The sequence below is a fragment of the Eumetopias jubatus genome, unplaced genomic scaffold (assembly GCF_037043125.1).
Source record: "Eumetopias jubatus isolate StellerSeaLion01/CBP00866 unplaced genomic scaffold, mEumJub1_p1.0 scaffold_14, whole genome shotgun sequence".
Taxonomy (NCBI): domain Eukaryota; kingdom Metazoa; phylum Chordata; class Mammalia; order Carnivora; family Otariidae; genus Eumetopias; species Eumetopias jubatus.
Window position 1 is genome coordinate 101,515,469 of NW_028274820.1, and position 23,813 is coordinate 101,539,281.

General features: G+C 55.5%; 1 protein-coding gene across 1 annotated transcript; it reads right to left on the bottom strand.

The window, feature by feature from the left end:
- Positions 1 to 1,441: 1,441 nt before the first annotated feature.
- PDIA4 (protein disulfide isomerase family A member 4) lies at positions 1,442 to 22,217 on the bottom strand. Its single transcript, XM_028106347.2, has 10 exons — positions 21,888 to 22,217; positions 15,752 to 15,929; positions 14,198 to 14,403; positions 12,214 to 12,352; positions 9,590 to 9,795; positions 9,301 to 9,459; positions 7,495 to 7,646; positions 4,361 to 4,517; positions 3,684 to 3,917; positions 1,442 to 2,710 (listed from the first exon to the last, which is right to left on the bottom strand). The coding sequence occupies exons 1-10, from the start codon at positions 21,973 to 21,975 to the stop codon at positions 2,295 to 2,297; spliced, it is 1,935 nt and encodes a 644-aa protein (XP_027962148.1). The 5' UTR covers positions 21,976 to 22,217; the 3' UTR covers positions 1,442 to 2,294.
- Positions 22,218 to 23,813: the final 1,596 nt, after the last annotated feature.

Sequence of the window (23,813 nt, forward strand, 5' to 3'; positions counted from 1 at the left end):
GGCTCCTTCACCCGTCTACAAGCTCCCTAACCGACCTGGGGTCAATTCTCTCCCAGGGAACTACTTTCTGCAGTCAATGTAGGGCCAGATCCGTCAGTCAAGATACACTTCGGCAACTTGGTTTCCAGATGTATTTCAGAACTGAACACATCTTGACTTCTGCCTCAGGGCCTCTGCCTGGTGCTCCTCTAACTTTAATGTGCATACAGATCTCTGGGATTCTGAGGGGCGCCTGGCTGGCTCGGTCAGGAGAGCATGCGACCTTCGATCTCAGGGTTGTGAGTTCAAGCCCCACGTCGGGTATAGAGATTACTTAAAAATAAAATCTAAAAAAAAAAAAAAAAATGTAGATTCTGGTTTATTAGGTCTGGGGGCCAACCTGAGATTCTGCATTTCTGACAAACATCCAGGGAGTGCCATGCTGCAGGGCCCAGGACCACACTGAGAAGCAAGACTGACTTCTACCCTTTGCCAGGCTCAAGCTCAAGGTCTCAGCTCAAACATCACTTGTGAGAAAGAAGGGATTTTCTGGACACCTCAATTCAAAGGAGGCCACGTGCTACTCCCTCCAAGAGCCCAGGTCTCTTCCTCGGGGCCTTGTGTAGACTGTGTGACATCTCCTCCCCGACTCGACTGGAAGCCCCAGGAAAGGTACCACTTTGTTCTCCCGGCGGTGCCAGATAAAGGCCTTCACGCCCCAGACCCACCCTCACTCCGGAGTCTCCTGGCTTCAGGTCTCTGAGGGGAGGCCCACGTGTGCTCCCACCGGAGGAGGACATAGCGGGGGGTGCAGGCCTCCTGTCAGAGTGGCCACTCTGAGAACTCACCAAAGCACCATCCTCCCACAACTCCCAGTCCACCTGGGCCTGACTCATCTGGAAAGCAGATCCTCTGGAAAGGCCCGCCTAGCTGCACCCCCAAGACCTGCTTCCTGCCCCGAGCCAGCCCTTGCAATAATCACACGTTACTGTTGAAAGAACTGCCACCAGCTCCAGAATGTTCACCCTCCTCACTTGTGTTTCAGTCAAGCTGGAAGCAGGTGAGCGCCGAGAGAGGGGAGGTGGAGACGGCACGAGCTGGTGAACGGAACCACTGGAACGAAGCTCCCGTCACCGACGAGTCCCCGACACCTCGGTGTTGGGGCTGCGCCAGCTTCCCAGCCGGCCCTATCCCCTCCCAGGCACCCGGAGTGCTCGGGGCAGTCTCCACAGCCTCCACCCCTGCAGCATCCCGCCGGACTGTGCTACCGCTCACCTCCACACACCAGGAGCAGAGACCTCCAATGCCCTCCACCTTGGTCAGGAGGACAGCCCAACCCCTGGACGGTCAGGTGTCTGAGGCAACGTGCACCCACAGGACGGCCAGCCCTCCCCGCCAAGCCCAGGTCCTCAACTCAGCCAAGGCTCCAGGATGGAGATGTTCTCTAACACACTTACGGAGCTTAATTTTCAGTAATTGTTTTATTCCATCATGACAGCCTACCCTTTCTCTTCCATCGCCCTAAAGTATCCACCTGTGCCCTAGGTCACCTTTCCTCAGGCACTATTGATTCCGAAGAGGTGGGCCTGCCTAACCCAGGTGAGGGGCCTCTCCTGCCCCAAGGCTGAGCCTTGGAACCTGGCTCAGGGTTTGGGGGACCTGGGAGCCGCTCCTCGCCCCACGGTCCTTGGCTTGAAAGCAGAAGGCACGGCGACGCCCAGTCCTGAGCAGAGATGCCGCCTCTCTCAGGACTGGGTGGCGGCCCAGAGTTCGGGCTGAAATGTCATCCTTGGCAGAGTGCTCGGTGACAGTTCCTCGTGCTGTACAGGAAGAAATGCAAACTAAAGCACACGGACAGTCAAATCTTCTCCAGCGAGTTAAGTCCTCAGACAATGGTAAAATAAAAGGCCAAAACAAAAACAAAAAAAAATCAATGTGATTTGGCAAATGTTTTCTTAAATTTTAAATTAAAAGAAAAAAACATTCACACAGAAGAGATTCAGCTTATCTGCCTTGAAGAAATACATTAAAGAAAATGGAAGGTTAAAAAAAAAAAAATCACACCCCCAAATAATGGTAAAAATAGATGTATCCTCTGTAAAAATCTGGACTAATCTACGGAGTCATTCTTACCTATTCAGTATTCAGAGCATGAGGTGAAACCCCAGAGTATAAAAAAAAAATTAAAAAACCAAAGAGATCCTGCCCTTGCGCTAACCCGCCCGGTGCATGGCTCGCTGGGGGCTCTGGACACCGGCTGCTGGGGGCTCCAGCGTCTGGTCCCTCCCGCCCCCCACAGACCTCACGCGAGGCCTTCAAAGGTCTTCCCTGGTCCTGCTCAATTTTGTGGCATGTTCTTCTACAAACTTGCTCAGATGTTCCAGATCTCTGTTTCCGTCCTCAAATTTAATTGGGTTCTTTTTGTCCCCCCTGGGGGCGAAGTAGATGGTGGGGAACCCCTCAACTTTGTAGTGGCTGTTGGTGACATCATTGGCAGTGGCGTCCATCTTGGCGATGACCAGGTTCTTGTGGTTCTTGTACTTCTTGCCAAGGGCAGTGTACTCGGGCTCTAGCTGCTTGCAGTGCCCGCACCAGGGTGCGTAGAATTCGATGAGGACGTCCTTCTTGGGGTCCATCACAATGGAGTCGAAAGTCTTCCCCACCACGACCTTGACAGGCCCCTTGTTGTTCTTGGGCACCGGCTGGGATTTGACAACCGGCTTCAGTTTTCCTGCCAAGGAAAGCAAGCAGGGTAGCGGTGTGAGTGCTGAGAAGGCCCTGGGCCCTGGGTGGCTCGGACAGGACCAGGCAGCGAGGCCAAGGCCTGACGTGCAGGGGGACAGGCAGGTCACACGTGCCAGGGCCAGGTGGGGCCTTGCCTCCCCACACTGACGCCCTGATTTCTCGAGTCTCCTCACCCCTTCTACCTCCCTGGTCCCTGCAGAGGCCAGAGAGGATGCTGAGGGTCCCACCACAGGCCTGATGGGTCGCCGGGTCCCATCCAGTGAGGCTATCCCAGGAGAGGTGCCACCCGTTGCAAAGCGGCCGCCGGGAGAGCTGGTGGCCAGGGCCAGGAAGCCTCGGGGGACAGAAGCACCAAGACGACGGCAGGCGGCGGGACAGGGTCTGCCCGCGACTCGGCCTGTGTGGGAAACTGGGCCACTGTGCTCAGCCAGATCAATAAAGATACTCTGAACGCCTCAAAACAAGTTTTCCATGTATACAAAACTTATTTCTAGGTCCAAAAGCCTGTTTTGCTTTAAGTATTCCTAAAATAAGGCTTCTTGGGGCGCCTGGGTGGCTCACTCGATTAAGTGCCTGCCTTCAGCTCAGGTCATGATCTCAGGGTCCTGGGATCCAGCCCTACGTCGGGCTCCCCGCTCAACGGGGAGTCTCCTTCTGCCTCTCCTCCCAACCCCCAGCTCATCTGCTGGCTCTCTCTCAAATAAATAAAATAAGGCTTCTTGAAATTTTCAAGATACCTGCCTTTTTTTTTTTTTTATTACAAAAAAAGAAAAGAAGGCAAGCAAAAGAACGGAGACTTTCCACGTCCGTTCCCCCATCCCTCAGGCGTAAGAGAGGAAATGCAGGGCCAGGCTCAGCGGAATAAACAAGTGGGGGAGATGGGCTTGGAGCACCGGGTGCCCCCCTGCCTGCCCAGGAGAAGAATGACCAGGCGCCGAGGGGGCGCGACCGAGCCTCACCTTTTTTGAAAGCCCTGACAAACTCCCGGAGGGTATCAGGGTCAAAGTCGTCAGGCTCCATGGCGAACTTCCGCCCGCCCTCATCCAGGATGGCGGCATTGACGTCCTCCCCGCTCTCACTGAGCCCCAGGTCCTTCACCTCCGTGGCGAAGTCATCCTCGTCAGCCACAGCAAAGGTGTACTCGGGGAAGTCCTTGGCCACCTCCAGGACTTTGCTCCGCCAAAACTGGGTGGCTGAAATGGGAGCGAGCACTGTGAGCTGAGCCGCAGAGATCAAGAAGAGTCTATGGCTCGGATTCTCTGACCAAACTCGTGCCTAACTTGGGAGAGAAGCAATTCTGAAAAGCCACCTTTGTGAGCAGGTGGGCCCGGGTCCAAAGCCCAATGACAGAAGTCCCTGCCTGCCTGAGGGCCCGGGGCTGGCCTACTCCCAGCTCTGCAGCCTCTGAAAGCCTCCAGGCTTTGGTGGCCTCCTCTCTGAGAGGGCTCTGGACTCTGCACCAAGCTCCCCTCGTGCTAGAAAAGGAAAAAGGACAGCTACGTAGCACCATGAAGGCAAGCTACCTTGAAGCCATAAATATACAACCCACCCTAGCCACCAACCTGCAAGGGGCTGGGGGCAGGATTCCTAAATGCGAGAGCCCCAGCCGCAGGCCAGGCCCCGGGGGGTCTCTCACCAGCTCTGTAGTCGAAGCTGAAGTCCACGCTGTAGTAGACGACCACCAGAGGGCGCCGCGTGTACCGCTTGGCGTCGTTGGAGGTCTTGCGGTGACCCACCAGCGGCAGTGTGTGCTTCAGCACGTGGTCCTTGATGGCCGACCCCTCCGTGGAGCTCTGCAAAAAAGCAGGGACGGGTGAGGAGCAGTCGGACAGAAGCGGGGCTCATGTCACCCCCACCTTCTGCTGCCACTGTTGGGGAGGAAGTCAGCTGCCCTGGGGGGCTGGGCATGGGGGAGGCAGCGGCGGAAGGTGTGCCGCTCTGGGAGGCTTTCGGGGGCTCCTTTCCTCCAGTGACCCCTAAGTGAGCTTCCTGGGCCACTGCGGACACCATGTGCCCTTTCCTCTGGGTCTGGGCTCACTTCAGAAACCGCTGGGGGAAGGCAGGCTTCCCGAGAGCAGCTGTTCCCATGGCTGAGCTGAGCCCAACGATCCCTCTCTCCCCCACATCTGATCCTCACAATAGCCCCTGGGGGGCATTTTACCGATGACCACGACCACAACACAGCATGCGAGGTGAAGGGAGGGAGGCCCAGCTGCACACACTGGCGAGCAGCCACGCTGGGCTCTGAGCTCTACCACACGTTACACCAAAGCCCGGCATGGTGTCAGGTGAGACCATGGAGCCAGACAGGCTGCAGGGCCTGGAGGCTGCTCCACCAGAGGCCACCCCTGCTGAGATGAGGCCGGGAGGCCCGGCACGCGAGGGCTCAGCGGTCTAGCACTAGGCGGCCGTCCTTGGACACGCTCAACAGCACTGGCTCTTAAGGCTGGTTCCAGATGAGATGAACCCAACAGACATTTATGCAGCATCCATGACCAGCTGGGTGCAGTGGCCTGGCGACATGGAGCTGGGGTGACCGACCCAAAGGCCGCGCAGGGCCCCCTGGCTCACGTTAAGACAGATGCTGAACCAGATCCTCCAGACACCAGCCTCACAAGCCCCCAAGCGTGGGCACTGCCATCGCATGTTACAGAGGAAGAAACTGAGGCACAGCCAGGCTGAGCTGCTCGCCCAAGGCTGCAGAGCTGGAAGTGGTTGGTGAACACCGCACTCTTCACTCTGGACCCGAGTCCCTACGGGATGGGTCAGGATGGCAGGACTTGCCAGGTGGGAGGGGGAGGTGCTCCGGGGGAGGAAACAGCAGGAACCACGCAGGAGACAAAGCACAAAGGATATGGCCCGGAAGTACAGGGAGGGTGGGGGGAAAGTGCTGGAAAAGCGGGCGAAGGGGACGACAGGGCCGTGGGTGTCTTTAGTCAGGACAACCTCCGGATCGAGGTCACCCAGAAGGTGAGTTGAGCCCAGGGCAAATGTGCTCTGCAGCCGAGCATCTACCGGCCCCAGGCCCGAGCCTGAACTCCGGGGCGGAGCCGGCTTTGCGGCCTGCAAAGAGCTGCCTCCTTCTCACCGCAGTGCTCCTTGCGCTGCCTTTCGAGCTGGCTTCCTCGCACTGGCACTGTCTTTGTCTTCCCTCTGTTCTGAATTCCAAATCCGCTGTTGATTTAATACTTTATTTTTCAGTAATCTCTAATACCCACTGTGGGGCTCGAACTCAGGACCCCAAGATCAAGAGTCAGACATGCCTCCAACTGAGTCAGCCAGGCACCCCTCCATATCCACTTTTTAAAAAACCGCATTTTACTGTGTTGTATGAATGTGTACAAAGCAGTCTTACATAATTTTTGCAACAAGGCTGGTACATAAATAATACCAATCCATTTAAAATAGAGTAAAAGGCAGTGATGTGTGCAATAGACTAGACTGAGTGGCCCTTAACCTTTCTGGGGTCAAGGACCCCTTCAAGAATCTATCGAAAGCTAGAGACCCCTTTGCCAGGAACATGCACATCACTCAGGATGGTGCCTGACTCCTGGGGTCTGCAGCGCCCGTCTCTGGACCTGGAGTCAGTACCTATGGATGAAAGAAGAGGAGCTGGATGGGACAGGAGATGGGGCGGCCACCACACGTCCAGGGTAGAGGGGCCCTGACCCTGAGCGGGGGCAGAGGAACAGATGAACATGTGCATGAGACTCTGAGAAGAGGCAATGGGGCTCAGGACCTAGGGAGTCAGAAAGATTCCGGGCAGCCTCTCCAAGGCCCCGTGTGCTCCCAGTTCACAAAAGTGGATCAGAAGGGGTATGGCTGCTCCCTGTGGTGCAGGTGGAGCTCACCCTACCTTGCCCATCACCTCCTCCAGGTCCCATGAGAGCCCTGTGCCCAAACAGTGTGGGTCATGGCCCAGCCCTTCCCTTCAGTCTGCTCCTAACTGGCCGTGAGAGCTGGGGAGCCGGCTCACTGCTCTGCATCCCAGCCTACCAAAGAAAAGCCCTGGCTGCGAGATCAAAGGTTTCTTCCAAATCTGAAGATCTGCTCACTGCAGCACTGGGTGCCCGTGAAGCACTCAGAGCGTGGGGCTGCATCCAGACTTGGCCTGGGCCAGAAAGCCCCCCGGCCCCAAGGTGAGTATGTCACACTCGGCAGATGTGGGCTGGGTAGGCCTGGGGGCGGGGAATGGAAGGCCAAACCCATGCGCCACTCTCCACAGCTCCATCCAGGGAAGAAAGGCCTGTCCTCAGTCCGTAGCTCAGCGCCTGAGCCACCCGTCGACTAAGGAGGCCGAGCTCGGACCCAGGAGCACATCCTGCCAGGGACAACAGCCGACACGCAGGCCGGAGCCCCAGTGGCTGCGCGCCCTGGGGAGGCTAACCGCTGGCCCCCCGGGGGGGGGGGCGGAGAGCGGGGGCAACTCTGGCAGGTACGTGAGGCCCCTAGGCCTCCCAATAATTCACTGCTCACCCTGCTGGCCGCGCCTCCCGGGAAACCATCTTTACCTCCGGGGCCAGGGCGCCGGGAAGGGCAGGCCAGACCCTACCTGTCTGAAGCCCAGAGCAAAATCTCCGGGCTTCAGATCCCCAGCCAGGGCTCAACCAGCAGCCTCAGGCCCATCAGAAGCCGGGGTGTCTAATAGAGTGAACGCTCCCAGACACCTGAAACTAATACTACACTGTATGTTAACTAACTGCAATTTAAATACAAACAAACAAACAAAGCAGCCTAGGGCTGTCACGGCCCCGGAGGGCCCTCACTCACCTGGATGTCCATCACATGGCTCCGGGGCTCGTACTTGGATTGGAACTTCTCAGGCTGCATTACGACCAACTTCCCCGAGGAGACTTTCAAGAACTTTGCTATTTCGGTGCTGAAAGTGTGGTGGAATTTATAATCTTCTCTCAGGTTGTTCGCTGAGAAATTAACAGAACGATAAATACCCAATTCGTTAAACTGCATCACTGACCTAGGCTGAACTCACGGCCCCAGCTGATGACCTGCAAACACCGGAATGAGCACCGCGAATTCCGCGTGGACGACACCCAGAGCTGGTGTAGGTGTAGCACCTCAGAGCCTCTTAGAAATTGTTTTTTTTTTAAAAAAAAAACCAAAATAATAAGCAAACCGGGTGTTCACAGAACTCAGAGCTAATTTTTCAGGAGCTACGGCCTCCAGTGCTGAGGAGCACGCGAACGCCACAGACGGTCCGTGAGAACAGGGGAGCACCACGCTCCCCTGTAGCCACACGGTGGGTTTTCACACCCAGCCTCTCCTCCTTGGATTGGTGGCTGGCCTATTTGTGGGCCGCAGTTCTTTTGCTCTGTACACTTTTATTTAAATCTTGTGAAACTCGCAAGATGAAACCCCACTGTCTGAGACACCCGAGAACAGGGGTTGGCAAGCTTTCTGGGAAGGGCCAGACAAGATCTCTGCCTTTGCAAGCCATACTATCCCCACCACTCAACCTCACACCGTGAGGTAAAGGCAGCAGGACAGCGTGTAAACCAGGGAGGGTGCTGCACTCCTGTCAGACTAACAGAACCAGGCCAGTGGCGCACCCCCCCCCCCCCCCGCGCCCAACAGCCCCTGGGCGAGCACACCGCAGTCTCTGCTCTGGCCTGGCCTGAGCTGAGTCGGATGCAAACACCGGGTAAGATGTCAAAGGTGCTCCCCCACCCTGGAGGGCGGGCCTCCCGACTGGGTTATAGGAAACACCCCATGTTTAGGGGGAGGAGGGAGACGGGCTTTCAGAATCAGCCAGACGTAGATTCAGATCACAATTCTGACATCTGCTCATGATGCGGCTTTAGGCACGTGAATGATCCACTCCCCGGGCCACAGTCCCTCCTCTGCAGAAACGCAGCGGTCTACCTCGCGGCCCCGGGGGGAGGCTGGGGTCTCCCCCAGCAAGATTCCTCCTGGCTCGTTCCAAGGAGATGATGAGGCTACCTAACCAATAAAGACTGACAAAGCCCCTCCGCTCCAGCACTGGACATGGAAACAGAATTCCCCTCTAACCCAGTCTTACCCAGCCTACGTTATCTCAACACCACAACCTCTTGAAGCAGAAAAGATCTCCGAAGTGGATTATTTAATAAAATATACTTTCAAAAAGAAAGGAGTAAGTCACCACCTGTGCTCACATGCTAGTAACTAACTGGCAGAGGCAGGACTCGAACCTGAGTCTGATTCAGAAACCCTCCTTTCCTAGTCAAGACCCTGCCCCTTGCAGAGGGGCTGGGAAGGGGCTCCTGGAAAGACAGGGAGGTAGACGATAAACTTGGATGACTCTCACGTGCCCCTGCCCTCTCCTCAGAGGCCAGGAGGGAGCTGGCGTGCTGGTCTACTCAGGACGAGATCCTATCCCCCTCACATAATCAAGGCAACGGGGAACTAACTTCTACTCTAGCCCCAACTCCGGAAAGGAAAGCCCGCTCCCACAGCTGCTTCATCAAGCTATGTTCTAAGCTGACGCCCCAGGAGTTGTCCACAGAGGCAGCAGACTCCCCAGCAACTTCCCACAGCCTGGGCAGGTACGTTTCGTCCAGCCCAGAAGCCACTGCTCACCAGCATCCTGGTACTGCTGGTAGGCCGGGTCACTCTCCGCTTTAAAGACCCCGATGATGATGACGTCATCCCTGTCCTTCAGGAACTCCTGGACCTGCTTCAGGGCCACGATCTCCTTGGAGGGTGGCCCGGACTGCTCGATCATGTAGTCGACAATACCTGGGAGCAAAGCACGTGCCTGAGGAGCGGCTCGGGGCTCCCGGGCACTCTGCACAGTGCTCTCCCTGGCCCCCACCTCCCCCAGGGGAGCTCCCCCTCCCCACTGAGGTAGGACTAGGAGGAAGCCTACCATATTTTTCCCGTGGGCCGTTGTAATCAAAGGGCTTTCCCCTGCGGAAGATTTTCAGGGTGGGATAGCCAGAGACATCGAACCTCTTGGCCAGGTCAGTCTCAGCAGTGGCGTCGACCTTGGCCAGGGGGATTGGGGGGGAGCGCCTGCTCAGCTCCTTGGCGGCCTTCTCGTACTCGGGGGCCAGCTTCTTGCAGTGTCCACACCTACGAGAAGCAGCCAGTCGTGAGGAGCCTGTCCCAGCAGGGACACAGTCTCCCATCTGAGGGAGGCCCCGAGACCCAACCTGTGTCCCCGAGCACCCTGGTTCGATCCAGCAAACTTCTGAAGGTCTCCGAGGTGAGGGCGTGGAGCCAGGCCCCCCCCGAGGCCGGCACGACATCACTGGCACCGGGGCTCCCACGGCGAGAGGACGCGCACGCACGTACACACCGCGCCCGCACGACACACGCGTGCGCCACAAGGAGTGGGATGGGCCGTGGGGCCGGCGGGTGGGAAAGGCTGCGAGACAACGTCCCAAGAAGGCAGAGGCTCTCGGTCGGAGAGTTGGGACAGGTGAGGACACCAAGCGAGAGGCGGCTTCATACACGACGCGACAGTCGATCTGGGACAGGAGAGCCGAGGAGGAGGAGGACCCGCGCCGTCGAGGGCGGGCGAGGGGGGCGACGACCTAACGGAGGCACAAGGCCGGACCAGCGAGGACGCCGGCCAACGGGGGCCGGGGAAGGCGGGCCTGAGCCGAGGGAGCTGGGGCCGGAGCCGGCTCGGAGCAGGCCGCGTGTGCGGCAGGAACCGACGGGCCCCACGTGGGCAGCGGCCTCGAGAACCCCAGGCTCTGCGGGCCGAGCCGAACGAAGCACCGCCTCGTCAAGGTCCTCAGGGCGCCTCACGGCTGCGCCCCACAGAACGTGAACCGTCTGCAGGGAGAGGGCACGCGTTCTCTGTAGCGGCAGAAACAAGGCGCGTTTGCCCTCTGAGCACTTCCCGAGCGGGCGGCGTGAACAAGTAGCCTGCTGAACTCAGCTCCGGGCAACTACAACGTGGGAGCCATACCCCACCATGAGACACCCCCGTGCAACTGTCCTCCAACACCTTCACCCCCTCATGGGGCCCCCTGCGCTCCTCGTGCGCCAAGGGTCGGCCCCGCCCCCCCGCCCTGTGCACACACACCCTGCGATGACCAAGGACACTGCCTTGTGCTGCGGAGGCCCAGAGCCTTGGGTCACTGTCGTTCGCCCCATGGTCCCATTCCTGACTCCAGTCGACACCGCACACCCTGACAAACAGCAAGCCTGTCCGAGAATCAGAACCACCAGCTGACCCGGGACGAAGTCACCAAGGTAGACGGTACCTGGGCAGGCCGACAGCCCTCCCAGAGCCCTGGCCGCTACACGCACACCTCGCCTAAAGACGGCCCGCTCTGCTGTCTCCTCCAGCTGCCCACGCCTCCCTCCTCTCCTCACGAAGCATGAGAACCACAGTACCTCGGCTCTCCAGCCCGCACCTCGATCAGCCACTCTCCCCCACGCCCCCCAACCTTTCTTCCTGGCACCTTCTTTCCCACCTGCAGGCCCCCTGCCCCACCTGATTCCTGCCCCTGCATGTTTCCACTCCCATCATCTCTGCGCGCCTCTGCTCAATGAGCCGTCATCACCTACTATCTGCAGCCAGAGCTGGCTGCTTCCTGCACATGGTGGGGACACGAAGGCCACGTCCCTGCTAAGCTCTAAGGGACTGGCCCAACTCCTCCGCAGAGCCAGGGCTTCCTGTTTTCCGACAAGGAGCAGGCTTCAATCCCAACCACATCCTAGGGCCTCTGCCCCCAAACAAGAGCTCCTCAGGCCCCCCCGCTGGGCTCTGCCGTTTCTCTCCTATGAGAGCTGAAGCCCTGAGGTCGGGGGGTGGGGAGGGGGCCCGGGAGCATCGAGAAGCCCGGCTGTAATGGAGGATTTGGGGGCGAGAGAGGCAGAGGGCGACAGGGTGAGTGGAGGAGATAGAAGGCAGGACAGCTGTGGGAATCCGGAGGCCCCAACGTGAGAAGGGGACAACGTCTGGAGCGTGAAGGGAGGCTGAGGGTCATCTTCCCAGATTCGCTCCAGCACATCTGTGCCGTGAGCAGAGCAGAGATAAAGCCACTGCTCAGACGCCTCAGGAGGCAGCAGGCGGACGAGCTCCCGAGAACCGCAGTTCCGTTCGTCCTAAGCACGTGTCCCTCACGCTGCCCACAGGGCCACGGCTGTCCGAGGGCTTTCACGCGTGTTTTCTCAGGGCAGGGCAGGGGTGTGATGACACACGTGGGACTCAGCAGGCACAGGCCCGGTGCACGGCTGTGTCCTCCAGCCACAGGGGAACCCGGATCACCTGGTGCCCCACACACAGGCTTCACTCTCCTCCGCGCTACAGGCCTGTCTACCTCGTCCCGCCCCTTGGGAAACCACCACCTCTCTCTGGAACACTCGGCAGCCACGGCAGCCTTTGTGCATGGTGGGGACTGGGCACCCTCTTGTTCTCAGCTCTGCCTCACGCGCAGGGGCCTCTGACACCCCCACCCAGTGGCCAGCGTGCACCGAATGCAGGACGGGGCTCGTCAGTATCTGAGCAACACAGGACGGACACCATCTTACCATGGGGCATAGAACTCCACCAGAATGATGTCTGCATCATTCACCACTTCATCGAAGTTCTCTTTGGTCAGCACAAGTGTGACTTCGGGTGGAGGCGTCCAGTTGGGCTGAGAGATCTCTTTGACCTTGGCAACAATTTCTGAAAGAAACCAAACAAGCCTGAGCACAGGCAGAGGCAGGTGGGGAGGAGCAGCAGGAGTCAAGGAGAACAGGAAACGTTCGATTCCTTAAAATCCAGCTGCACCTCTAGCCAGTGCCACTCTGCAGTTTGAAGCCACGGCTCAGGGCCCGAGGGGTCCACACTTCCCTGTCCTCCTTCCACTGCCTGGCGACCTCTCTGACAGCCCAAGACCTAGCTGATGAAAGAGACCCTGCTCCTGCCAGACTGTGGGCTAACTGCGAGCTCATCTCCCCACGGCTGACCACACGTGCCCACGAGCAGTCTCCAGGGCGTGCCCTCCTCAGGTCCGAGGACCTGTGCATTCAGTCATGCCATCTTGCACCAGCATGTCATGCGACATGACGTGTGCACAAAAATTGAGAAAAATGAAGAGGAGCAGCATACCCCCGCTGCTCAGGCTACATCAGCATCACAGGGAAGGTGGTGGCCTCGTTCCCCAGAGACGGACTCAATGACGGGAGCGGGACACAGAACGTACTCTCACAAGGCACCTTCCAAGTGGCTCTTGGGAGCAGGGGTGGCAAACTTTACATTTTTCTTTTTTCTTCGTTTTTTTGTTCTGCTGTGGAATCGCCAAGAAGCTAGATCTGAGAACCACTCCCGCAAAGCAGGCGGCTTCAGACGGAAGTGTGCACAGGAGCCCCTCCACGGCACCAACACGGCGTGACCGCCTTGCCCCCGCCCCCGGCCCACACCCAAAGCCCCAAGTCTCTCAGCGTCAGGGAGGCCCGTTGACTAAAGTGCACTTGGGGGCCACCGGCCAAGGAGCCCCCTGTGGCAAACACGGCTCTCGAGATTCCAAGCCGGCCCTGCCTCTGGCGGTCAAACACTGGATGCGGACCTCTGAACACACAAGCCTGTTCACTTTCCAACAGTAAGGCCACAGCGTTCAGCCTGCTTTTAAATTAAGTTCCTTTATGTGTTGATACGGTAAGGACATTATTCGTTAAGTAAAACACAAAGGTGCAAATGGTGATTAAGAAACGCTAACAATCGGACACTTGGGTGGCTCAGTTGGTTGGGCAGCTGCCTTTGGTTCAGGTCATGATCTCGGGGTCCTGGGATCGAGCCCCGCATCGGGATCCCTGCTCGGTGGGAAGCCTGCTTCTCCCTCTCCCACTCCCCCTGCTTGTGTTCCCTCTCTCGCTGTCTCTCTCCATCAAATAAATAAAATCTTAAAAAAAAAGAGGGACAGAGATATGGTGGAGATACCACAATTTTGTTTGTTCACTGATTGAAAAAAAAAAAAAATTTACTTTGTGCCTAATGTAAGCCAGGCAGGGATCCATCAGGCCTGGTTTTGGAGAACCACCTGGCTCCCCACATCAGTGGTTCTCAACACGGGGCTCTGGACCCACAGCTGCAGGTAAGCCCTGGAAGCCTGTACAAAATGCAAATCATCGAGGCTGACCTGAAACTTAGGGACTTGGTCTGGGAATGGGGTTCAGCACTGGTTTCAGGAGCCCACGAAGTGACTCTGACAAAAGCCAACATCGAGAAGCACTGCTCTAGGGCACTGCCAAGAACCGCGGCCTCGTGTGTCACGTGACATATGGGCTCTAGCTCTTGACTTTCGTGGTCTGAAATGAGAAGACACCTCTCCTACCCTAGGACAAGTTTACTTTGATCTCTGTTACCTGGAACATTCCAGCAGGGAGCACTCCCAGAAGCTGGTGCTCCTGGGGCCACTCCTAGCCCACTCAACTTGTCTTCCTCTCTATTAACCAAACTCCTCCCTCTCAGCTTTCCAGTGGGAAAAAGAGTCCCAGGCCGGCCTCCTCCGGGAGCACAGGCTCCGCTCACCGTCCTGAGTCCTGGAGCCCTCGTAGTCCACAGCCTGCCCCTTCTTAAGGATCTTGATGGTGGGGTAGCCGCTCACACCAAACCTGCCGGCCAGTGCCGACTCTGAGGTCGCATCGATCTTGGCCACGGGAATGGGAGGGTCGTTCTCCTTCAAGGTACTGGCAATTTTTTCATATTCTGGAGCAAACTGCTTGCAGTGTCCACACCTGAGGAGATTTGGGGAAGGAGCAGCAGGTTAATTGTACCCAGCAATGCACACAGGAACGGGAGGCACCAGGACCAGGTTAACTGCAGTTGAGAGGAGACATACAAGGTAACACCTTGAGGAAGCCAAGGCAGCTGGAGTCAGACAGACGGAGGCTGGAATTCCAGCTCTGGCCCGGGCTCACACTTCCAACACCTCCAAACCCCAGTGTTTTCATCCGTAAGCTTCTCAAAGTTCGTCCAGGGACCCCACGCATGGGGTCTGTGAGGTAAACACTCTTTTTTTTTTTTTTAAAGATTTTATTTATTTATTTGAGAGAGAGAGAATGAGAGAGAGAGAGAGCACGAGAGGGGGAGGGTCAGAGGGAGAAGCAGACTCCCCGCCGAGCAGGGAGCCCAATGCGGGACTCGATCCCAGGACTCCAGGACCCTGACCTGAGCCAAAGGCAGCCGCCCAACCAACCGAGCCACCCAGGCGCTCCGAGGTAAACACTCTTTACAAAAGACCTTTCTCGTCTTCTTCACTTATTCCCTCAGGACCTACAGTGGAGTTTTCCAGAGACCACATGACTGACAAGGTCAGTATACTGATATTAACATGGAAGGGTTATTGTTAAACACGGATTAATATGGAAATTTCTGTTTTAGTGTCTAATGTGGTAACTACTGACAGCCATGACCAACATTAAAAACTGTCTGGACTCACAAGACCAAAGAGTTTGAGACGTACTGACCCACAAAACACACTAACCTCACAGACCTGTTCAAAGGACTACTTAGGTATTTTATACAAAACCCCTCACACCTGAACATCAGGCACTGGACCAAAAACTAAGTATACCTTAACTATTCTGTCTCAAAAGTGAACCAAGGAGGGCAGGGGCCAGAGGACGGACAAGAAGGGATTATGAGATAAAGACCGGCAGCAGAGGTGAGGAGGAAGGGCACAGGAGGGTGAAAGACAGGACAAGTGGGGCACCCTCCACCCCGGGACAGTGGGCCTTCCCACACTGGAACTGCCCGGAGGCCGCGCCTGGCAGGAGCTGGCCGGCAGGGTGGCCTCGAGACGGGTCAGGGCAGGACCCGCAGCCAGGGACGGCTCTGTCACCAACACCGGTCTCCGTGGCTTCGCACGCCCACGCCCCAGCGGTGGCCACCAGACAACACATCCCTGTTTTAAGCTGCTGGGGACCACGTTGCGTGAGGGCTCATCGGCCGCGGAGTTCCCGGCCTTCCTGCACCCATGCCTCCCCCCGCACCGGGCCCAGAGGCCCGTGAGGCGTCAGGCGTGTGAGCACAGAGGACCCCCCTCGTGCAGGCTGGTGGGACGAGGAGAACCAGGGTCCTTACCATGGAGCGTAGAACTCCAGCAGCACCGTGTCTTTGTCAGCCACAAAGTTATCGAAGTTCACGTCATTCAAGACCAGGACGCCGTTTTCTTCCTTGACTTCCAAGTCGTCGTCGTCCTCGTCCTCCTCCTCCTCCTCCTCGTCCTCCTCCTCCTCCACGGCATCTTCTTTATGAGAATCTGAGCGGAAAACATCCAGACTGGTTAGGAGACTGGTGACTCTCCTCCTTAAAAACCTTCCCAGAGGGCGCCTGGGTGGCTCGCTTGGTTGAGCGACTGCCTTCGGCTCAGGTCATGGTCCTGGAGTCCCGGGATCGAGTCCTGCATCGGGATCCCTGCTCGGCGGGGAGTCTGCTTCTCCCTCTGACCCTCTTCCCTCTCGTGCGCTCTCTCTCTCTCTCATTCTCTCTCAAATAAATAAAATCTTTAAAAAATAAATAAAAAATAAATAAATCCAGTATTTCCTTTAAAAAAAAAACAAACAAAACTTTCCTAGAACCCCAAACCCTCCAAATGTGTCATGAGTCCTGAGTGGCCCCTGAGGGCCACCAAGAGCCGGGGTGGGGACATCAGGTCTCCCCTACCCCAGAAATTCTGACCCAAGGTTTGCATACTGGGTAGCCACTTCGGAGTTCACCTAAAGGGAGGTCCCAGTTACAAAGATGTTGGCAAACCACAGGTCTAGAAGTTAAAAGCCTCGACGGCCCAGCGGGACTTGAGGGCAGGGCGAGGTGCCTCTGCGGAAGCAGCCCCGCAGCCCGGCCCCGCGTGCCTCCCGCCTGGGCTGGGAGAACCCTAACCATCAGCCCCTCCTCCCCGCACCGGGTTCTGATCCGTTCCCCAGCACCACCCTGCGCGGGCTTTCCAGGCCTCGCCCCTAGAGCAAGGCTCCTTTATCCACATCCAGTGCCTTGCTCTCTAGGGTTACCTCGTTTTGCTGTTACCCCACATTTGGGCTCCAGGGCGAGGCTAACTTTCAGCGACACCTTCCTCTTCTTCACGCACTATGCTCTCCACAGCTCGGGCGTCATTCAGCCTCCCGGGAACAAAGAGCTGCCCGGCCCCCAAAACAGCACCAAAGGGAAACAAGGACTCACACTTGACTTTTCATTCTGGAGGATGGACTACGAATTGATCCCATTTCTGAAAGGGGGTGGCATTCTACCCTGTGGGCACAAAAAATAGCCCCGCAGGTCTCACAGTCCTTCAGAGAGACTGGAGTGTGAAGGCAAGAGGCTGGGGGAATTGACTGACTTAGAGTCACCCCAGAGGTATCCCCAGGGTAGGAGTTAAGAATTTTAATGACTTACAGGGTCATTGTGCATCAAAAATACGCAACAAATCGCACCTTTGCAGGATGCCTTGCCTGGAAGCAAAGCTCTCTTCCCAGAGCACCAGAATCTGAGTTCATCGTACTACCCGGGTTTCAGGGAATCTTTCGCCCAACTACAGATCGGAGGAACCGCGCGGGATGGCGGTTCCTGCTACCCAGCTTCTCCCGCTGCTGTCTCAGCAGCCAAGTGCAGCCGGCCCCAGAACTGCATGAACTCTGCAGCCAGATCCTGTCAAGGGGCCAATTATTCTTTCCCGAGATGCTTCCCAGGAGATAAAGCAACTCTGCTGGTTCTGTGTCGGGGGCGGAGGATGAAGTCAGCCTCAGGATCCGGGAACCTACGGGACTTGCCCCACCTTCGCCCTGCCCCTAACGAATCCAGGGCTCCACAGCTGCTGGGACAAGCCAGGGAACTGGTCTGGGTGGCGTGGCAGCTTTTTCCCTTTTCGTGAAAATCTACCAAGCTGCAAACTAATTACAAAAAGCAAACCAAAAATCCACCAGGAGCCACATTTTGCTCAACCACGTTCTTTAACACAGCCCGCTGCTTCTCCCTGACGTCCATGTTTCCCTCTCCAGCTTGAGGTCCAAGTTCTCCTCCTTTGTGGGGGGAGTAAGAAAGGCCTCTAAAATCCCACAAGAAAAGCCACCAATTTGAGAAGTACAAACCAAGCGGACTCGGTTTCCTGGGGCCACGGCTCTCCAACACCTGCTCCTCCCCCGGCCTCCCTCCTCCACAGCAGGAACTCCAGGGGACGACAGGCCTGCAGAGGCCAGGCCCCCAGCAGGGCCCCCAGCACTGTCATCAGGCCTCCTGGATAAGGAGGTGGGCAGGACCTGGGGGAAGACAATGCGGGCTTACGCCCCATCTCCACCTCTTAGGCTGGTGGCCTAAACCAAGTCCCCTTCCTCTGGTGACGGGCAGCCAACACTCCACTCCACACCCAGGTCTTTGTGAATCTGAGCACCAAGTGCTCTTGGGAACCTGAGTTTAACACGGGCTGGCTAGGGCTTCCAGGTGCTTCTGGAAATACTGCCTACAGCCACCCCGCAAGGCAAGAACCAAGTACTGAGCTTTCCTGTTGGGGCTTCTGGTACAGCAGTCACACTGGCTTCCCAAAAGGCTATTCTGACCACCCATCACCTGAAAGTCCTACCCAGAATGACCTGTGTGATGGCTGCAAACCTGAGGACTTGATGCGGGGACATTCTGCAGGTCAGAGGCCTAGGGGGACTGCACGCGCGGCCTCCGATCTGGATGCTTCCCGCGGGCTGGACGGCCTGCTGACGGCAGTTCGGCAGGGCTCGTGGGCCACGTAGATCCGCTCTCACTGCCTGACTGCTCTGGCCAATACGGGAACCAGATTAACTTGCAGGCGGACGGACAGACTGGAAAGAACGATATGGGGAACTTAATCCGCACTTTAAGCTACAAGACACAGCCGGGGGGAGGCAGAGGGACTTGACAATCCGCTCAAAGGATAGGGATAAGGTGAATTTTACAAAAAAGCAAAGATGCAAAGAAGCAAAGATGCCTTCTTTCCTACACTCAGCCCTGACGTGGTCTGTGAGCACTAGTGATAGAGCTCTCATGATTCACTGGGTGTCCCTGAGCTACCATGGGACAGAGCTCCTAAGAGTGAACTCATTTCTTGATACTTGGGGAAAAACAGACACATACAGACACACACACATTTTTTTTTTTTAAGGATAACAAACAAAATGACAGAACCTTCCCCACATAATTAAAGACTCTCGAATGCATTAAGGCATGCCCCTACCTTTCCAGTCCTTCTTAGCCTGCAGATAACCCCAGGACTGGACTCTCCACGATTTGAGAGGGTGCTGGCTCTATACTCCTACCTACTAGAAACCCACACATCCCTGCAAGGAAAACATCCCACATTTTAATAGGGAACCATTTTTTCACTAGACTTCACTTTTAAGGCTGGACATTCTAGGATAGAAAATATATCCACAGCCTTGTAGTATCTTCTGGATGGGTGCCATTCTCCTCAGTATGAGGCCGATGAAGCCTCCCATATCACCTCCACATTGCTTAGCCCACCTGGTAAGGCCATTCTGGAAGTGGAGGCCCCAGGCCTCTGCAATCCCTGTCCACTCTTAGCAGTACCTCTGATGACAACACTGGAGGCCTGTCCAACCTGGATGCAGGCAGCTCCTGTCAAGATGTCCTCGCTCTACTCCCTCAGCTGCTCACTCTTCAGTCCCCACTGGCTTGGTGCCTAGAACAGTTGGATAAACTCTACCACTAAGTCAATACTTAAGTTTATATTGAACATGGAGAAAGAGAAATTTGTTACCAGACAGATCATTATAGCTGGTATTTGTTAGGTGCCAGGCACCGTGCTGAGCTCTTAAATACATTCTCTCACCCCTTGAGGGAAACATCACATGCACTTTACAGATGAAGACACTAAGGCACAGAGAGGGTGAGTCACCTGCCCAAGGATCACGAAGCTACTTAGTGGAGGGTCCTGGCCACTCAGCTGCTCTATCGTCACCTCAGATTGTTTCCCAATATGCCCAAAGCTTTAGGTGGAATCATTTGATAATTACGTCTCAGGAAATGAAAAGGGAAGGGTTGAACAGTTCTTTAGCACTACACACAAGTGAATTTCCACTTAACTTTTAAATCTAAACCAATCCCGGATAAAAACAGGCAAAAACCGGCATCAAAGTATTTTCCTTCACTATTTCAGCTGGGAAGATGTGAAAAGTACAGGTAATGTCTAATCTGAGACACAGAAAGCCCCGGCACCTAAGGCTTGCACGACCAGAGCTTAAGCTCTATTTAGTGACCATATTCTTGGGGGGGCGGGGAGGGGTGTTGTCCTTTGGGGCCCCGACACCCCTGTGCTGTTTGAATCCAAAAAGAAACACAAAACAAAAACAAAACCTAAAGACTTAGAACATCTGTGATGGGAGAGAAATGTGCCCCCAAAATAAATGTGCAGGACAAGTTACCTGTGAAAGTGAAGGACCAGGGATGCCCTCAGGGACGGGAAAGGGTCAAGGTAGGGACTAGAACTCCCCACCACCACCCCCAATGCCGCCAGAGGACAGTGCCCTGGAAGACCTGCCATGACCATGACAACTCCAGAGACTCCTGAGCTCACCCCCGAGGCAACTGGTTCCCAGGGCCTTCACAGCATTAGCGACCTGTCACCCAAATGATAAACCTACTGGTCCTGATAGCCCTTGGCATGCACCAAGTTTGCCACTGCCTCAGGCCTCTTAAGAACCCCCTAAAAACAGAATCACTAGATCAAAACCAAGACAAAACTATTATGCTTCTTAGCTATGTTCCAAAAATAACCCTCCAACCCCATTGGTCCTCAAACTTTAAGATGCCCCCCCAAAGTTTAACTTGCATGTGAATCAATGAAGAACATGTTTAAAATGCAGATTCCAGGGCCCACCCCTGCAATCTGCTTTGGTATATTTTAGGATTCTGTATTTATTCATTTATAATTTTATTTTAAGATTTTATTTGACAGAGTGCGCACAAGTAGGCAGAGCCGCAGGCAGCGGAAGAGGGAGAAGCAGGCTCCCTGCTGAGCAGAGAGGACCTTGGGGTCATGACCTGAACCCAAGGCTGACGGTTAGCTTAACCGACTGAGCCACCCCGGCACCCCTGGGACTCTGTATTTAAAGCATCAGGTGATTTGGATAAAGGTTCCAAAACTCACTTGAAGGCCCCGCTGCTTTTTCTTACTTCCTCTCGGCAGGTGTCTTTATCACCAAGTGCTGATTCTTACTTCCCTTTCTATTTGGATTTAAACTTGAATAGGTGACCCACACAGAAGTTACTCAATCTGTTTGAAAGGGTATAAAGTTCACACTTGCCCTACACACTAATACTAGAAAAGGGAGTTTATTTACATTGGAACAAACTGGCTGGGAAGAATCCATTATCAGGAGAAAGGCCAGAGAGGAAGAAAGTTGATGCCTGTTCTCTAGGAACAGCATTCTTTTCTTCACTAGTGCGTTCTATTTATCGAAGGTCTCTTACGCCATTTGTTTTCAGCTAGCTGGTTTCCAAGAAAAATGTGGAAGCGATGACTAGTAGCTGTCTAACGTTCCTACTAGAGCAGAAGCTTTATGGGCCATGGTGGCCACGCTCATCCTATACTCCCAGAAACCTGCTCAGTAACTGGCACATAGTAGGTGTTTAATAAATGGTGGCAGAGAGAATCTAACCTTCGGTTTCTAACAAATGCAAACCAAGCCGTTGTCCCTTTCTCTCTCCAACCAACACCCATGAGTTATTTATTTCCAAATCTACAAACCACATTTTTAAAAAAAGATGCTTGCTGCCCGCGGCTGCCCTGGAGAGCTCCTACCGGGGCTTCTCTTCTCTAAGACCTGTTTTGAAAACAGTGCCCCCCCTCTTCCTCACGCTCCCTGGGCGTGCTCGCCTGGCAATTTTAACCAGCTCCCAAGCTCCCCTTGCCAGAAGCGAGCAGTCAACCTGAACCCAAGTAAAATCTGAGCGTAGTAAGAACGAAGAAGCCAGCTGCAAAAAAGGCACTTGGCCCCCTCTCCGCGTCCTAAGCCTCAGTGGCAGGGGGCTTGCTAGGAGCCTCCACCGCCCTCCTCTCCCGAGATCTCCTAAGCGATTCCGCTCACAGCTACTGCCCTTAAACTCCAGCAAGTTGGCGCCAGGCGCCAGTTTTGGAGGGGCTCCGCATGAAACCCACCGGTCCCGGGTCGCGGCCACCCCGGTCCCCACGCGCGGGCCCCTGCGGCCCATCAGGCCCGGCCCACCGCCGGCCGCTCACCTTCGTCCGGTCCCCCGGCGCTCGCGGCGGCCAGCAGCTGCGCCAGCGCCAGCAACAGGACCAGCAGGCACGCTTTCCGGAGCCTCATCACGGCAGTGCGCAGCGCGGCCTCCCTGCGCGGACAACCCCTGGGCGCTCCCGGATCTTGAGCCCTGGCCTCTTGAGCGAAACGGGAGGGAAGGCAAGAAACCCCCCCAGGAAGTCCTCGCCAGCGACGGGCTGGGGGCGGGGAAGCCACCGGCGGGCCAATCCCAGCCGGACTGGGGGCGCGGGCCGCGTGCGCCTCGCTGCGTGTCGGAGCCCCACGGTGCCGCCCTCCGAGCCGGCGCTCCTCCCCGTCCTCCTCCGCGCGCCCCGCGGCTGGCGCGTTTAAAGCTCCGAGCCCTAACGTGAGGTGCCCCCTTCTGATTGGCTGCGCCGCAGCCACCAATCACCGGCTGCCACTCGGTTTGCGCGGAGCGCACAGGCTGAGAGAGGGAGTGAGGGAGAACAAAGGCGGCGGGCACAGGCCGGAGGGGCGGGGCGGGGCTGCGCATTGGGGTGCGATTGGCCGGCGGCGCGGTGGGCGGGGCGGAACCTGGGAAGGCGGGGGGGCGGGGCTCCGGGTCCCGCCGCCAAGCTTGGCTGGAAGAACACGTGTCCTTACAGGAGCTATATAGAGAAAGGATGTTCGCTCTACTAACTCCGCCTGGGGAGGCTTGAGGTCGAGGCGACAGAGGGGCCTGAGCAAGTTATGTTCATGGGAAAAGAGAACGTGGCTCTTGAGTCGGCTTTATGTTCGTGGGCTTCTTGTTTTTTGTGTGCCTTTGAGGAAATAAAAGTTTGCATTTTTTTCCTGGGTTTAAAACACAAACTGGGCTTGGGGGCAGGGATGAGTATGCAGCAAAATGAATCCAGACCTAAGAGTTCTGGGGAAGCTGCTCTCCACGGCTTCATCTGTGAACAGACCATCAGTTGCTTGTTTAAACGTTGTCTCATGTTGTTTATTCCTCTAGTGATGTTCAGCAAAAGTGTAATACCAGATGGGCAATCTAGTGGCCTGCATATATCTAAATACAGTCCAGGTTTTCCCTCTTGACAACGTAGAAGAAGAAAATTAGGCTAAAATAATTTTTGTATGTCAAACCTGTGGTGTGTGTTAGGGTTTGAGACTTCTTCCACACAAGGGGATTGGTATGCCTGAAGAGTCAGAGAAGACAAATGGGGGGAAAACTCTAGTCCAGGAGTATTTTTCTGTGTATACAGATTGAGTCAGGAAGGAAGAAAGCTGGATACTCACAGGCTTTAGCAATTAGAAAATTTTAATTTAATAAATCTTTAATGAATTCCTATGAATCTGATGGTTCTCACCTCAATTTTGTAGGGCAGAACGACATTCTGTAACTAACAATACCAGAGTATACACTAAGTGACTTACTTCAGTGCTAGGAATGTAGAATATCGAATTGTTCAATATCACTTTATATTTATCTGTTTTTAAATTCCAGTATAGATAACATCTAGTGTTAATAGTTTTGGGTGTACAATGTAGTGCATCAACAATTCTATACACTACATGGTGTTCATCAACAATATCATTTTAGAGAACCCTTCAAAAAGATAGAGCCCAGCCAGAATTTTTGCCTTTCATGGTAGTTTCCTATGGATCCTCATTAAACTGAGAGAAAAGGGAGCTCCATTTGCCTGGATGTGGGACAAATACAACCAATTTCCCTAAGACCCTTTGTTAACACAAGGTCTGGAAGGAAACCTCTCAAGATGCAGTATAAAATACATACGTATCTGTGTGTGATCAGTATCACATTACTTGCAAAATTAAAAACGTTCTTTTTAAAAGCACTTACAGGGGTGCCTGGGTGGCTCAGTCACTTAAGCATCTGCCTTTGGTTCAGGTCATGATCTCAGGGTCCTGGGGTCCAGTCCCAC

Excerpts from the sequence above, each read along its gene's own strand:
- PDIA4 (XM_028106347.2), bottom strand. The coding sequence starts at position 21,975 with ATGAGGCTCCGGAAAGCGTGCCTGCTGGTCCTGTTGCTGGCGCTGGCG. Across the intron at positions 9,796-12,213 it reads GTGGAGTTCTATGCCCCATG|GTGTGGACACTGCAAGAAGC; the intron begins GTAAGATGGTGT and ends TGCTTCTCGTAG. Across the intron at positions 7,647-9,300 it reads CCAGCAGTACCAGGATGCTG|CGAACAACCTGAGAGAAGAT; the intron begins GTGAGCAGTGGC and ends TTAATTTCTCAG.